The following is a 15,258-nucleotide window of genomic DNA, read 5'->3' as shown; positions in this document are numbered from 1 at the left end:
AATTTCTGCTGTTCAATACTGAAGAAATTTGTACTTTTTAAAATTGCAGAATAATTTTAAAGTTATCTGCTATAAAATCCCAGGCAAGGAAAATCACCTTCATGTTTTTCTGTGTTTTATCCTCAGTTACTTTGACACAAAGGCATCTGCTGTGATGCTTACAGTTTTGATAAAGTCTCGCGAGTGTCAGTTGTCTTTTTATAGATATAAAAATATGGAAATGTACTGATACATGATCAGAATTATAATATTTCTGGCTCAGGCAAAATCAAAATCAAAATCAAGAAGGTTGGCTACTGTTTGTCCGTGATTTGGACAGCGCAGCGTGTGTTCCTCACACAGGGGAAACAAATTCTGTCAGGGAGACCTACCTTGTACTTGTGCAGGTGAAGCCAAAGGGAAGACATGCTTTATCATATTTTCTAGTATTTGGATTGGAAGGAAGTTGGTTTGGGAACATATTTGGCAATGCTTCATCTCCTGCTTTGCGGTTGTGTGGGCGCCCCAATGTCCAAGCATTTTTTTGTTGTTATTGTTTTTCACATTCATATCGCACCCCCCTCCCCCCTGCAATGGCTCTGCACCCCCCTGTGGCGGAAAGTGGAGTAGTCGAGACACCCGGCTGTTCCTGTATCACTGGAAATCGCGGGAAATCATGTAGTCATGCAGCTGTTACTCTGTGGAAGGTATATCACCTATGTGGATATCAAAATGTTTAAATGACTGAAACAGAAACTCTGGAAGGCTGTGATTGAGGAGTCACGATGCTGCTATCTAGTTACCCACATAGCAAGGAAGTCCGGCCCAGATCTGGTATCAAGCTGGCACTGCTGGCTGACTTCTGGCATGATAAGATGTATGTCATCCAGATATGGGCCAGGCGTGGCATAGATGGCACTGTCTATGTGATGGCATGCCATATCGGGCTCGATTGTGATTTGGTTTATGTGGCCCAGGCCCATAGAAAACAGGTCTAGCCCTGATCTGGCATCAAGCTGGCACTTCTGACTGACTGGTGTAATGGCAGAGTGTATGTCAACCAGATGTGCGCCATGTCTGGCAATGATGGCATTATTTATGTTCCTATTTTCCTATTTGAGAAGACCCATATGCCATGTTGCAATACTATACTGTTATGGTAGCTAACGTTTCAAATGCATGTTTGACAGGTTTGTGAGTGTACACTTTATCCAAAACCTGTAGCTCAGGAGGTAAAGCATGTCACCTCCTGATTGGAAGGTTAGTGGTTCGATCCCTGGCTCCTCCAGTCTGCATGTCAAGAGTCTGAATGTGTAAGAATGTAGTTAGGAAGCACTCAGTTTAAAGAAGATGTGTGATTGACTGAATGTGGAATGTTGTATACAGCACTTTGAGTACTCTGGGAGACCAGAAAAGTGCTATATAAGAGTCACTCACTATCTGAACAGAGTTTCGTCATGTTACTTTCGCACTATTTTGCATGTTCTGGCACATGTTGTTAGTACATGGCTTGATTATTGTACACATTAGGCTGACATCTGGGTCCAGAGCTGAAACTATTCTGGGCCAGCGCAGGACCAGCAGTGTGTCTGCAACTGGCCTTGTGCTGACCCATGTGTGGACCACATCTGGCAAACCAGATCTGGGGCACCAAAGGGCCGTCATTCTTTTGGGTATGTGGACCATGTGTAAGCACACTGTGTGGGCTAGGTCCGGGCCATACCAACTTTGCTATGTGGGTAAGTGCTGCGTGGAGCTGTTGACTGTTTACATGTGGAAGCCACTCATTGTTTAAACTTTGTGTGGGCTGTATGCTGTACAATCACACAAAGATAAAATTAATATTCTTATAATATTTTAATAAAATATTATAAGAAAATGTGACACTGCGTAGTATATGCAGAATATAATAATTTGAAAAAAATTATCAAAAATTATCAAAAAGCAACTCACTATTGATATGAAATGGAAAATATGGGTGACCTTGCCAGTACTTTTATTTCAGTGGTTTAGATATGTTTCAGGTGTGTTGACCCAGGGTCATATCTAAAACATGCAGGACACCAGCCCTTTGTCCACCACTGATATAAACAGATACAGTAGTACTTTTGTTAGTGTAAATTTCCTCATGATGTTAAATCTTGAGTATTGACAGTGAGAAAATACTATTAATGTTTGTTGCAGGTGCAGAACGCTGTGATGAGTGGAAAGACGAGGCTTGCATGTACAGACGAGCAGCGCAGGTGGAATGCAGGGACAGAAAAGAGGCTTGAATCCAAACGTCTAAGACAGATAAACTAAGATAAACTAAGACAGACGTCACAGGGCAGAGCAACAGTGCAATGTGAACTCCCAGTGTGCACCATATCACCTTGTACACCAAGACTTTATTGATAGTTCAATAAAGTCTAGTGTTAGCAAAGCACCAATGAAACCTCGCCATCACTGCAACAGTAAAGTTAGCAATTGAGCTCATCCTCGAACAGGTAAAGCCGCTAATTACAGCACAAAGTAAACGATTTTTTTGTTAGCAACGAGTGAACGCTGGCTCTCACTTTGAGTAACCGGACTGCGGAAGTACTGGTCTGTCATGGCAGCCTACGTATGTTCTTACAGAAACCTGTGGGTCAATAGCAAAATGCCAACCAAAAACAAACATTATATGATAACTAGTGCTGTCAATAGATTAAAAAAAATTAACTAACTAATCTCACAATTTTCTGTTATTAATTGCGATTAATCTCAATTACTTTATCAATAGCCTGGCTCCAATTACATTTTTTTATTCTTTATATTTTAAGTAATTATCGTTGTTCACCGAAGTCCAGTGGTCTCCGGTGAGAGTGACATTCCTTACTTGCACAAGCTTGCTGGACTGCTGAGCCCTCTGGTCCCCATACAAAGTGTGCAGTCTCGACACAATGGTTCCTCTCGAGGGCAGATTGTAACACTCATCTCCTGATGCAGCACGAATGACTTCTCTCAGTCCATCATCTTCTACTATGCTAACTGGTCGGCAGTTTTTAGCTATCCAAACAACCAAGGAATTGGTTACCTTTTCTCTCACATTTTTTGTTATTCGTCCACAAGCACCATACTCCTGAAGCGTAGACTGGCGAGGTCCCGTAGAGGTGGATTCAGTTGGGTGTTTTGCTCTCAGGTGATACGCCAGTGATGAACTGCTTCTGTGGTACTTGAATTCAGCGTTGCAAATTGTGCATCTTACTCTCGTTTTGTCCAACAAGCCATCAGGCAACTTCTTAAAGAGAAACTTTCCACCCAAAAGTCCGCCCTCGTCCATGCTTGCGTGTGTTAGCTAGTGTTAGCCAGATAGTAGCATGGTGTCACTTCTTCTTCTTCTTCTTCTAATCATTTCTGTCAGGCCAAACGCCAGCATAGCACACTGTTGCCCCCTCCTCCAGAGGTGCTCATGAATTTAAAGGTCTTAGATTACAGGAAATTAATAAAAAAACAAAATCAGCGTTAAATTTTTTTAATGCATTAAACATTTCGCGTTGATCTTAACAATTAACGCGATAATTTTGACAGCACTAATGATAACATTTGACATTTGCTTGCTTAGGAAGCGGGGATAGTGACAGCGACAAGAGAGCGAGATTTGAGATGTGAGATTTGTGACATTAGCTTGTTTGGAGTGTGTAGTTGGTTTGTAGTGTAGTATTTTTTGTTTGTTTTTTGTATTATGTGTCAAAACAATAAGGTGGCTGTTGAATGACACAGATGCTGGCCAAATAGCCACGACAGGGACACTGAAATGTAAATGCTGTCTCTGCGTGGAAAACAGACAAAGTGATACAGCTCCTGTTGTCAAGTCTTTGGGTCTAAGGCCTGTCCCTCAGTCTCGTGGTGGAATGGTACAAATAATTTGTGTAGCACCTTATTATGACACCTGATAGTTCTAAAGGAAAAAGTTTTAAATAGTTGCACAAAAGACACCCCAGCCATTGCATGTATTTTTTAAGTTTGCACAATTCATATATATTTTTTTATAATTTATATTTGCATCTCAAGTTATAAAAATGATTCCTTAAATGTGTTTGTTTTCACAGTAAAAAAATAATAATTTTTGCCTACTTGGATTTTATGTTTTTCATGCAATAGAAAGTAAATGTTGTCAATACAATATGTCGAAATTGAAAAAGAAAGTAAAGACATGTAAGGTTGTGCTGAAAAGAAGTCTACCAAACAAGGTAAGGTAAACACCTTTTAAAGGTGAAATATAAATGTAGTCAAAAATTATATTCAAACATTTTAAATTATATTGTATTTTTTTTCCTTAGAAAATTGAGCTTACCTCCACAGGATAACGTTGGCCATTGATACTGTGTTCAGAGCCCTCCGATCCATTGCTTGTACCCCAATGAAACTCTACTTTTTCTGCCTTAAACCTCCCTGGTAGACCTGCTCCCCGAACAAAGTAATGATCTTTCAACATGATGGCGACTGGAAGAAATACAGAAGAGGAGAGAAAAAAAAACAGTGATTACCCACATAGCAGGCAGGTCTGGCCCGCATCTGGTGTCAAGCAGGCACTGCTGGCTGACTTCTGGCATGGTAAGTGGTATGTCATCCAGATATGGGCCAGGCCTGGCACTGATGGCACTATTTATTTTCCTATTTTCCTATTTTAGTTAGAAGACCCAAATGCCATGTTGCAATACTATACTGCTATGGTAGCCAACGTTACAAATTCAAATTCAAATTCAAACCAGGTTTCACAGGTTTGGGAGTGTACACTTTATCCAAAACCTTGTAAGGGTTTACTCATGCTTCCCACTGGGTGGCTGTAGCTCAGGAGGTAGAGCAGAACACCTACTGGTTGGAAGATTAGTGGTTTGATCCCTGGCTCCTCCGGTCTGCATGTCAAGAATGTGAATGTGTATAAATGTAGTAAGAAAGCACTAAGTTTAGAGAAAGTGTGTGAATGTGGCATGTTGTATAGAGCACTTTGAGTAATCCAGGAGACTAGAAAAGTGCAATATAAGAATCAGTCCATTCACTGTCTGAACAGAGTTTCGTCATGTTACTTTTGCACTCCTATGTTCCGGCACATGTTGTTATTACATGGCTTGATTAAGGTACACATTAGGCTGACATCTGGGCCCAGAGTTGAAACTGTTCTGGGCCAGCACAGGACCACCAGTGTGTCTGCAAATGGCCTTGTGCTGGCCCATGTGTGGGCCACGTGTAAGCCAGATCCGGGCCATACCAAGGGTAGATGAAAAAAGTGAGCTTTGATTTATTACTTATCAGATTTTTCAGCAGACATGGAAATAATTTCTCTTTAAAAACAGATACAGAAACAAAAATGTGACATCTATCGATGACATGAAGACAATTTCAAAGGTTCCTTGAAACACCATCAGAATGTGGGCACGTGCACAGCATGAAACAGCTTTACATGCATAAATTAAAGAAACATATTCTAAGACATGCTAAATATAGGTCTGTTTCTCCTTCAGATTTTCTCTGAGGAATACATCCTCACTAAAGATCATTTCCGTCAGTTTCCATCAGCTTATAAAGCATATTCTCACATGTGGGGCTAATTTGCCAGGCAGAATTGTTTTTCAGTTGCTTACAGTGTCCCTTACAGGGTCCTTTGTCATTCTATTGCAATTTTCTGAGATATAGAGAGAATTGAAACACTATGCTCGCCTCTGTCAGTGCGCCCCAGGGCGGCTGTGGCTACACTGTAGCTTGCCATCACCAGTGTGTGAATGGGTGGATGATTGTGTATAGTTTAAAGCGCTTTGGGGTCCTTAGGACCAAGTAAAGCGCTATACAAATACAGACCACTTACCATTTATTTTCACATTCACAAGTGGTGTCAGGGTTAGTGCTGTGTGACAGGCAGGATGAGGCTAAACCCAAATGGGGCCAGCTCCTGATGGTTGCTGCCTTTTATTGGGAAAACAGTTCACACAATACACTAGTACCTCCCCTCGTAAACCCCCCCGGTTACAAAGACAAGGCACTGTATGTATATGTGTGTGTGTGTGTGTGTGTGTGTGTGTGTGTGTGTGTGTGTGTGTGTATGTGTATGCAGGTAAGAATGTGTGTGTGTGTTTGAGTGAGTGTGTGAGAATGTGTGTCTCTCTGTGTGCATGTGTCTCTGTGTGCATGACTTCCTGCTCACCAAAAGGATCACAAAAGCAGGAAGCAACATCACAAGAAACAGATCTTTCAGATAGGATGTTTCTGCATAAAACCTCCCCCAGCACAGAGAGGAATGTCTTGATCCTATAGACTGAACTCAGACCTTACAAATTTAAGAAGCATAATGACAAACATTCAACAAATAGACTTAACAGCGGGTTCTCGGGAGGGGCCATGCTGACACCTGCTGCTTTCTTGCAGAAAACACCATGCCCCTCCCGTGTTTTAAATGCACTTTAGAACAGCACACAGCAACACATATGAGTGGGCGGAGAGAGGTATGGGTTCTTCCCCCCCGTTTTCTGTTCGGGAGGAGGAGTTGGCCGTCTGGTCGGGGTCTGGGATGCTGGGCCTCCCTGCTGCTGTTCTGTGTGTCTCCACGGTGGGCAAGTGCTGAGTATTTGTATATGTGTGCATGAGGGTGGGAATGCATGTTTGTGTCTGTGTGTGCCTGTTTGTCTGTGTGTATGTGTCAGGTCGGGTCTTAGACTCCACCTCTCTGGGAACATCTGAGGCCCCCCTGGTGTAGGGATCTATCTCCCACCACCACACTCCCTGCCAGTGGCTGATGCCCTCAGCTGTCAGTGCATTGGTGGTTCTCGGTATCCAGGGCTGGGGGCTCAGATACATACTAGCTCACTCCCGGTGGCTGCTTGGTGGAGCCTGGGCCCTCATAACAGCCCACTAGTCATGAAAACCATCGACATGATAAGCAAAGTTGCGCAGATCATATAAATGTTAATTATAACTGCATTTATCAACCTGCTGACATATTTAGAGTTTTTCACAAAAATGTGTTAAATGTACACCTGAACTCTGAACTGCCCTTCAGGCCCAGGTCTAGGTCCACTCTGACACAGCTGGCTGCCGGCAGATCCTGCAGGCACATCGTCACAGCCCCCTGTAGCTTCTGCAATGTGGCTGCTGCATGACCCCCTGTCTGGGACTATCCTAAGCTCTTTCTAGGTGGGTTGCATGATTGTCCTCCTTGGGCTCTCGTGCATTGGGGGGCCTCAAGATATTTGGGGCCTGGATCTCCTCCATGCCTGCTTGATGTCCTGGGGGGCAGGGCTATGGCTCCCCACACCCACTATCAGATAGTGGAGAAACCTTTTGAATACAAAGGAGCTTGCAAAGAAAAGCGTCTGGACTTCTTTAAGTTGCTTGAAGACGTTTCACCTCTCATCCGAGAAGCTTCTTCAGTTCTAAGGTCAAATGGTGGAGAGTCCCAGATATAAACCTAGTGGGAGTGACCCCCCACAGAGGGACAAAAGGACCCCCTGATGATCCTCTAATCGCCTGAGCCAAGGTGTGAAACTGGGTTTGGGTCCCAATCAGCCAGAGTTTCGGGTGTGTTCATTGTGAAACCTGGCCCCACCTTATCATGCGAATTCCTGAGGTCAGATGGCCCAGGATGTGAGTGGGCGTTAAGGCGTCTGGGAAGGGATCTCAAAACTGGATTATAGATGGCAGAGAGTTGGTGAGTCAAGCAACTTAAAGAGAGTCAGAGAGTCAAGCAACTTAAAGAAGTCCAGACGCTTTTCTTTGCAAGCTCCTTTGACTACGATGACCTGGATGACTGAGAACCTTCACAGACCTTTTGAATACAAGCGCGCTCATGCACACAGGTGTGCACAGACACATACTGTATCTTCCTTGGCTGCTGCGTCAAAGCACGTCATGCATTGTCGGTCTTGCGCGCTGCTCATTAACATTCAATATCTATTGGTCACTTACACTTATCTAGGTTCTTGCTGTGGTTTCTCTTGTGGTTGTTCTCTTTTTGCTTTTTTTTTCTTCCAGCAGGTGATCCAGCAGATTTTTTTTGTCTTTTCTCTCTGTCCCTCTTCCCCTCTATTTTTCTTCCCCTCTCCTTTTCTTGAACTTTTCTATTCTACATCTTTACCTTTCCTATCCCCCAGTCATGTCTGTTCCATTTGTAATATCTTAAAAGTTAAAAATAAATGAATTAAGTAATAATCATAAAGATCATTTAAGTGGACATGGCAAAGCCGTAATAATCCACTTGAAAAAATAAATCCACTGGGCATTTTTCTTGGCCTTCAGAAAATAATTCTGATTGCTACAGTGCCGAACAAACCACCTGAAAAAGCTGCAGGCCTCTCAGCTTGCCCAGCTAAAGTCAATGTTAATGTGAGAATTCATGCCCGTACAATGTCAGACAAGATACGCCAAGGTATAGAAATGATCTCCCCTCCTAAAGACAAAGATTGTTGTTGTAAAGGGAAGCATAAATCAAGAACAAAAAAAGAAACTTCAACAAAAGGACAAACAGAACATGTGTTATGTTTACCTGTTTTGCCAGTGTTCTTCATAGATGTCTTATTTGAAGATTCTATGTTAAAACCCTCCAGTGTCAGCTCCTGATATTCTCTGGATATTTTGGTATCCTTATCCACAATATTGATTGGTGACTGGTTTCTCTCTCCACATTGTGGGTAGGCAGATGCCCAGCCCTCATCTGGCCCATACATACCTGGGGAAAATAAGAAATACAACAGCATCTCATCACTTGAAAAAAAATGTGAATGCAAAACTGAGATATAGTCAAAAGTTTCAACACATCCCCTAATTTAATGTTTTTTCTCTATTTTCATGACGATGTATATTGTAGGTTCTTACTAAAGGTGTCAAAACCATGAATGAACACATATGGAATTATGTAGTAAACAAAAAAGTGTCAATAACTCAAAACGTGTTTTATATTTTAGATTCTTCAAAAATCCACCCTTTGCTTTAATTACTGCTCTTGGCATTCTCTCAATGAGCTCATGAGCTCCTGGTTTTTCAACAGTCTTGAAGGAGTTCCCAGAGATGCTGAACACTTGTTGACCCTTTTGCCTTCACTCTGTGGTCCATCTCATCCCAAACCATCTTGACTGAGTTTAGGTCAGGTGACTTTGGAGGCCAGGCCATCTGGCACAGCCTGGAGGTGTGTTTGGTGGTCATTGTCCTATTAATAATTAAATGATGGTCCAACTAAACCCAAACCGGATGGGATGGTATGTCGCTGCAGGATGCTGTAATAACCAGGTTGGTTCAGTGTGCCTTCAGTTTTGAATAATCCCCAACAGTCTCCCCGGCAAAGCCCCCCCACACCATCACACCTCCTCCTCCATGCTTCACAGTGGGAACCATGCATGTGGAGATCATTGTTCACCATTTCTGCACAAAGAAATGGTGGGAGGAGCCAAAGATCTCAGATTTGGACTTATCAGACCAAAGCCGAGATTTCCACTGGTCTAATGTCCACTCCTTGTGTTTCTTGGCCCAAACAAATCTCTTCTGCTTGTTGCTTTTCTTAGTTGTGGTTTCTTAGCAGCTGTTTGACCATAAAGGCCTGATTCACAGTCTCCTCTGAACAGTTGATGTAGAGATGTGTCTGCTACTTGAACTCTACGTGGCATTTATCTGGGTTCTGATCTGAGGTGCTGTTAATGTGTCTCAGCTGGTGTCTCAGATGAAGTTATCCTCAGCAGCAGAGGTGACTCTTGGTCTTCCTTTCCTGGGGCGGTCCTCATGTGAGACAGTTTTGACGTAGTGCTTGATGGTTTTTGCACTTTGGGGACAAGTTTTAGCAATTTTCCGGACTGACTGACCTTCAGTTCTTAAAGTAATGATGGACTGTTGTTTCTCTTTACTTAGCTGATTGGTTCTTGCCATAATATGAATTCTAACATTTGTCAAGTAGGGCTGTCAGCTGTGTACCAACCTGACTTCCGCACAACACAAATGATGGTCCCAACCCCATGAAGAAGAGAAATTCTAGAAATAAACCCTGACATGCACACCGGTGAAGTTAAACCATTTCACGTGACTACACCATGAAGCTCATTGAGGGAAGGCCGAGGGTTTGCAGCAGTGTCAACAAAACATAGGGTGGCTACTTTTTAGGATTCTAAAATTAGTTATTTATCAATTTATTGTTTGCCACATAATTCCACATAGCTGGCTTCATACATTTGATGTCTTCAGTTTGTATCTACAATGTAGAAAGTTGTAAAAATGAAGAAAAACCATTAAAAAAAAAGGTGTATGCAAACTTATGACTGGTAGTGTATATCAGAGCAAAAGGGCATTTCAGACCTCTCTGAAACCAGCTGACAGGAAGCACTGCTAAATTATGTGAATCCCTATCAAACATTCCACAACTGGGCAATGCTCACTGTCAGCTACCCTGAGCACCAATCAGAGGAAGCTGCTGAAATACAAACCCTTTTTGTTCATGAGGATTTCGGAAGATTTCAAAATGTCATTATTTGAGGGCAGGTTATATTCACAAATTCTGTTTCGTGAAATAATACATATGATATTGACCTCTATATCTGGTTTTGCACTGCTGACTCCTTTTTTCAACCACAACATAACTACAAAGGCCAGGACTGAAATCTCACAGGGCCCAGCTTTAACATCTCAATGTTTACTTAAAGACTTGGGGTGCATTCCAATAGTTCACTTTGTTTAGGAGGGTTTCTAACTGAGAGACATCAGCCAGACATATCTGTGTGGGGGCAGTAATATGAGCTGTGAAAATTCTCCAAAGATTAAGGAAAGGAGCATCATTGCTTCCTTTAGCATAGGATACACTGAACCATCCTTTATGAAAGGATAGGAGAAAATGCCGTCCCATAATTCATTGCGACGTAACAGCCCACCAGTCATGAAAACCATCGACATGATAAGCAAAGTTGCACAGATCATATAAATGTTAATTATAACTGCATTGCAACCGCTGACATATTTAGAGTTTTTCACAAAAATGTGTTAAATGTACACCTGAACTCTGAACTGTGAATTAGTGGCTCAATAATCCAGAAGAGAGAGAATGGTGCAGGCCTACAAACTAAATAAACAATCCAGTGTAAGCTCAGGCAAAAATGGTGCAATAGAGATAAATATTTGTTAGAGGTTGCTCGCTGTGTGCGCACTGCTGAGAAAAAAAAGTGGCTTGAGAAAAAGAAGCTCATTTCAATTAATTCCTGTCAAAGTGAAAATCCCGGTGTTATTGAGGAACAAAAGGTGGGGCTCACTTCTAAACACTCAGCGTGAGAACTGAATGAAGAGGCACTGAGGCTTTGAGCCATCAATGCAAAGTGCCAATTATGTGATCGTTCTGATAACTTCTGATAACTCTTAGTAGCAACTATCACTACCACCACAAGGCATAAGACATATTTTTTCTCAGCATTAGATTTTGGACAGTCTGTGGTACTGTGGCAGTTTAGTGCAGACGGCGTAATTCACATTTGCGTGACTAATTTAATTCTTCTCCTGAAAGTAAAGGTTTTAAAAATACATATGCACAAGGCAAGCCACCAAATGACACTCCTTTACTTAGTACATTCAGTTTTTTAACATCAAATGAATGCTGTGTGCTGGTTAGTTAATGTTGCCCTAGATCTTCCTTCTACTTTAAAATTCCAACTTTTGCAATGAAATAATATTTTTCACTGCCTGTTCAGTGTGGCAAAGTAAAATGCACACTGTGTAGTCTCTGCACATTGTAGTTTTGAAGACAGTAGTTTTCCCACTAAGGAGAGAGTGTAAAGCTGTTCCATTTTCAGTGCATCGCTTGTCTGCACAATTGCCACACCCAGTTTTCCTTGACTTCAGTGAATTGCATGAGCTGAATAAAACATTATTAACATACAAGTATAGTATATTCATATTTGACTGAACATTCATATGTGATGGAATTATTGACAAATTAAGTATAACATAGAAAAGAAGAAAATGTCATTAAGTAATTTTAAAGTTTAAACCCTGTTTTAAGTCATGGATTTAAAAAAGTCAGTTAGAGAGGAGATAATAAGGTGTGGCTTGAATGATTGTATGTCAGCAACAATGAGTTCCCACTGCAGGTTCAGAGGCAAATGTGAACCTGCAAATTCTGTTTGCATTTTTTGTTTTTTTCTCTGCTCATTTCTGACGTGTTAGATTAAAGAATCAGAAGGGAAAAGTGCATCATCAGATCTGGTTGTGCTCATTCTTACCTCCAACCTGCTTTCTAGCAAAGATCAGAACAAGGTCAGCATTAGCTGTTAATTATACAAGTATAATTCAGGTGATTAGATTATTACTTTGTGATTATTATTATTTGATTCCACTTTTCCACTTTTGCCTACTAAGTTGCTTTAAGAAAATATCCTGCAAATAAATTCTAAATTGTGCCCATTCCCTTTTAACCCTTTGTGAAACAGTAAAGGGGAAAAACTGAGATACGCAGGGTGGACCTCCAGACACCAGAGGCTGTTAAAACCAGTCCCCTCACCCATCTATCCAAGCTCTGCTCTGCCTGCTGGGTTAGACTCATAGGATCCACACATCCTGCATTGGGGTGCTGGTTCCACAAATTTATATCCACCACAGTTTTTGGCTTCCACACACCATCACTACCTTCAAGTGAAGTCTGCGCCACATACTCCCATTTAGATAAAAGCTGTACAGTGAAGATCACTTCCTTTGATTTCTTAAGAGCATTTGACATAATCTAGTAGCTGCTACCGGAAATATATGTAATTATCTGCCATCTCATGGGTTACTGACTACCTGACATAAAGATCAAATTATGTGAGACTTTGTAGTGTCCACAAAGGACTACAGTCTCTTCTTTCCAGTTCACACAGTCTCTTTCCCTGTTCACAGTTTCAGTTCCAGTCATCTAGTTGTGGTAATCGCAGATATAGAAACATCTTTTACATAACATGCTACGATTATCTGTAACATAGATAATATGACATTGTACCGTATTTTACGCACTATAAGGTGCACCTAAAATCCTTAAATTTTCTCAAAAATCAAAAGTGTATGAATATGTATGCATTCCTGTTGTGCTTACTGACCTCGAACCGATTTTATGTGGTACACGCCACTCAAAAATCTGTCAATAAATGGTTAAGTACGACTTTGGTAAGCTACGAAGCCGCACCGATTGATGGATTGTTGGAGCATTACGGCTACCGTAGTCAGGAACCTCGTGGAGTGATCTGGGTCCAAACTCCACTTCAGCTCCCAAAGTCAGACAAACACTGCGGCATCACTGAGAGTTAAGAACTCTCTAAATTATTTCATCTTCAATAAAATGATGAGTGTTAGTGCTTTACCAGGTGTAACAATTAAGTTTAACATCCAGGCATCCACGAAAACAGAATTTATTAAATATAACAGAGTTAGAAGTTAGCAGAGAGTTAGCTTGCTAGTTTCCACCTAAGCATGATATAGCATGTTCTGACGGAGAGATTTATGAAAAAATTAAAACGTACAGCTCTGCTATCACTTCCAACATAAATGAAGACAGAAAACTAAACAGCAGTGACGTTTGTAGGGTTACTGAAGTTGGGCTAGCTAGCATATAATGATGTGCTATGTGATCGCTAGCGACACAGCTATGTTAGCATAAAATAACATAGCTGTTGGAGCTCAGTCTGGGGGGAGTTCGTTTTTTTCTCCTCGTCTTTCCTCATGTTGTGCATTTTCCATTGTTGTTCGGTTCCGGGTCGTTCCATGCTTGTGCGGCTGACCGGCCAGCTACCCAGCCTGACCTGTTTCCCCAATGTGATGTTTGTGTACGGTCGGCAAAGTCAGTCTCTTAAATGCCCCTTGGGGATAAATAAAGTGTTCTGAATCTGATAAACACAGTGAAGCTGAAGGATGAACGCTAACTTTTTCCACTCGATGAAAGTTAACATGAGGGTTCCCGATGGTTAAGGACAAATGCAATCGGATGGCAGGATGCTGTAAACAGACCAAACTTCAGGCAGGAGAAAAACTGAGATAATCCATCCACAATACGAGGTTAGTCATTCACATACTGCAACAACATGGGAATAGAGCAGCTGGAGAGAATTCAACATTAATGAACCATTGGTACAGAAGTGGAGGAAGCAAGAAGTATGAGTTGAGTAAAGTTTGACATATTTGACTGTTTGGTTTCGCTTAATGCGCCTTATAATCCAGTGCCTTATAATCCAGTGCCTTATAATCCAGGGCACATCGTTCATATCTCTCTCTACAAATTACCAACCAGGCATTAAATCTGTTCGGACCAGCACCTACCACCCTCTGGCTGATGGAGCGGCTGAAAAAGACTTTGAAGTCCATGAGTCATGAGTACAGGGTGGGCCATTTATATGGATACACCCAGGGCTGGACTGGGACAAAAAATCGGCCCAGAGTCTGGAGAGGTTCGAATGTCGGGACTATGACTGGCGATGGTTGAATGTTGTCAGTGCGTATGCCCCACAGGGTGGATATCAGTGAGAGGACAAAGAGGATTTCTGAGTGACTTGGATGAAGTGGTAGAGAGTGTTTCTGGGGGGACACAAAGAAAGAAGAAAATGACCTGCACTGAGTCGCTATACAGAGAGATCGAACTGGAAAGAATATGCAGCAAATTAGTGTTCTTAAGAATAGATATGAAAAAAGTGAAGGTGGTGTGGTGAGGGTTAGACAGATTATAAATGATTATATCACAGGGACAGCTTACATTGAGCAGCTTGGAGGGAAAGTTAGCGAGACAATGCTAAGATGGTTTGGACAAGTGCAGAGGAAGGATAGTGGATATTATATTGGACAAGAAGATGCTGAATATGCAGCGGGCTGACAGGAGGACAAGAGGAAAACCATAGAGAAGATTTGTTCATGTCTGGCTCTGTGGTGGGAGGTGAAGGGGTGTGGTGGAAACAACATCTTAGTGGAAGTGTGCCTTTTTTTTACCTGTCCTGTCTGACACTGTAGCAATCAGAATTATTGTCTGAAGGCCAAGCAGAATGCCCAACAGATTTACTTTCACAAGTGGATCATTACGGCTTTTCCCAACTAGTCCACTTGATTGCCATAGTTTGTTCGATCTTCATTATGTATTTATGTATTTTTACTTTTAAGTTATTACAATTGAAACAGACAGGAGCGGGAGATAGGAAAGGGGAAATGAGGGCCAACAGGAGGAGAGGGAAAGAAAAAAGGAGAGAAAAGACACTAAGTGTGACTTTTTCTGTCACTTGTCTTTCCCTTCTGTGTGTGTGTGTGTGTGTGTGTCAGTGGTGGAGGTTGAAGGCTGCCATCATCCTCTCAAGGAGA

General features: G+C 41.8%; 1 protein-coding gene across 1 annotated transcript in view; it reads right to left on the bottom strand.

Moving 5' to 3' along the window:
- LOC146573573 (receptor-type tyrosine-protein phosphatase gamma-like) overlaps positions 1 to 15,258 on the bottom strand; it is a 368,884-nt gene that overhangs the window by 128,591 nt on the left and 225,035 nt on the right. Inside the window, exons 3-4 of the mRNA XM_085272820.1 lie at positions 8,474 to 8,656; positions 4,295 to 4,443 (exon numbers count right to left, since the gene is read on the bottom strand). Of these exons, the coding sequence (XP_085128946.1) occupies positions 4,295 to 4,443; positions 8,474 to 8,656 (332 nt within the window). The remainder of the gene's footprint in view (positions 1 to 4,294; positions 4,444 to 8,473; positions 8,657 to 15,258) is intronic.

This window comes from Mchenga conophoros, linkage group LG5 (genome assembly GCF_057382185.1).
Source record: "Mchenga conophoros isolate Kocher_MC1m ecotype Shallow Benthic linkage group LG5, M_conophoros_male_GT1.1, whole genome shotgun sequence".
Classification (NCBI taxonomy): Eukaryota; Metazoa; Chordata; class Actinopteri; order Cichliformes; family Cichlidae; genus Mchenga; species Mchenga conophoros.
This window is presented reverse-complemented; position numbering and strand designations above follow the sequence as displayed.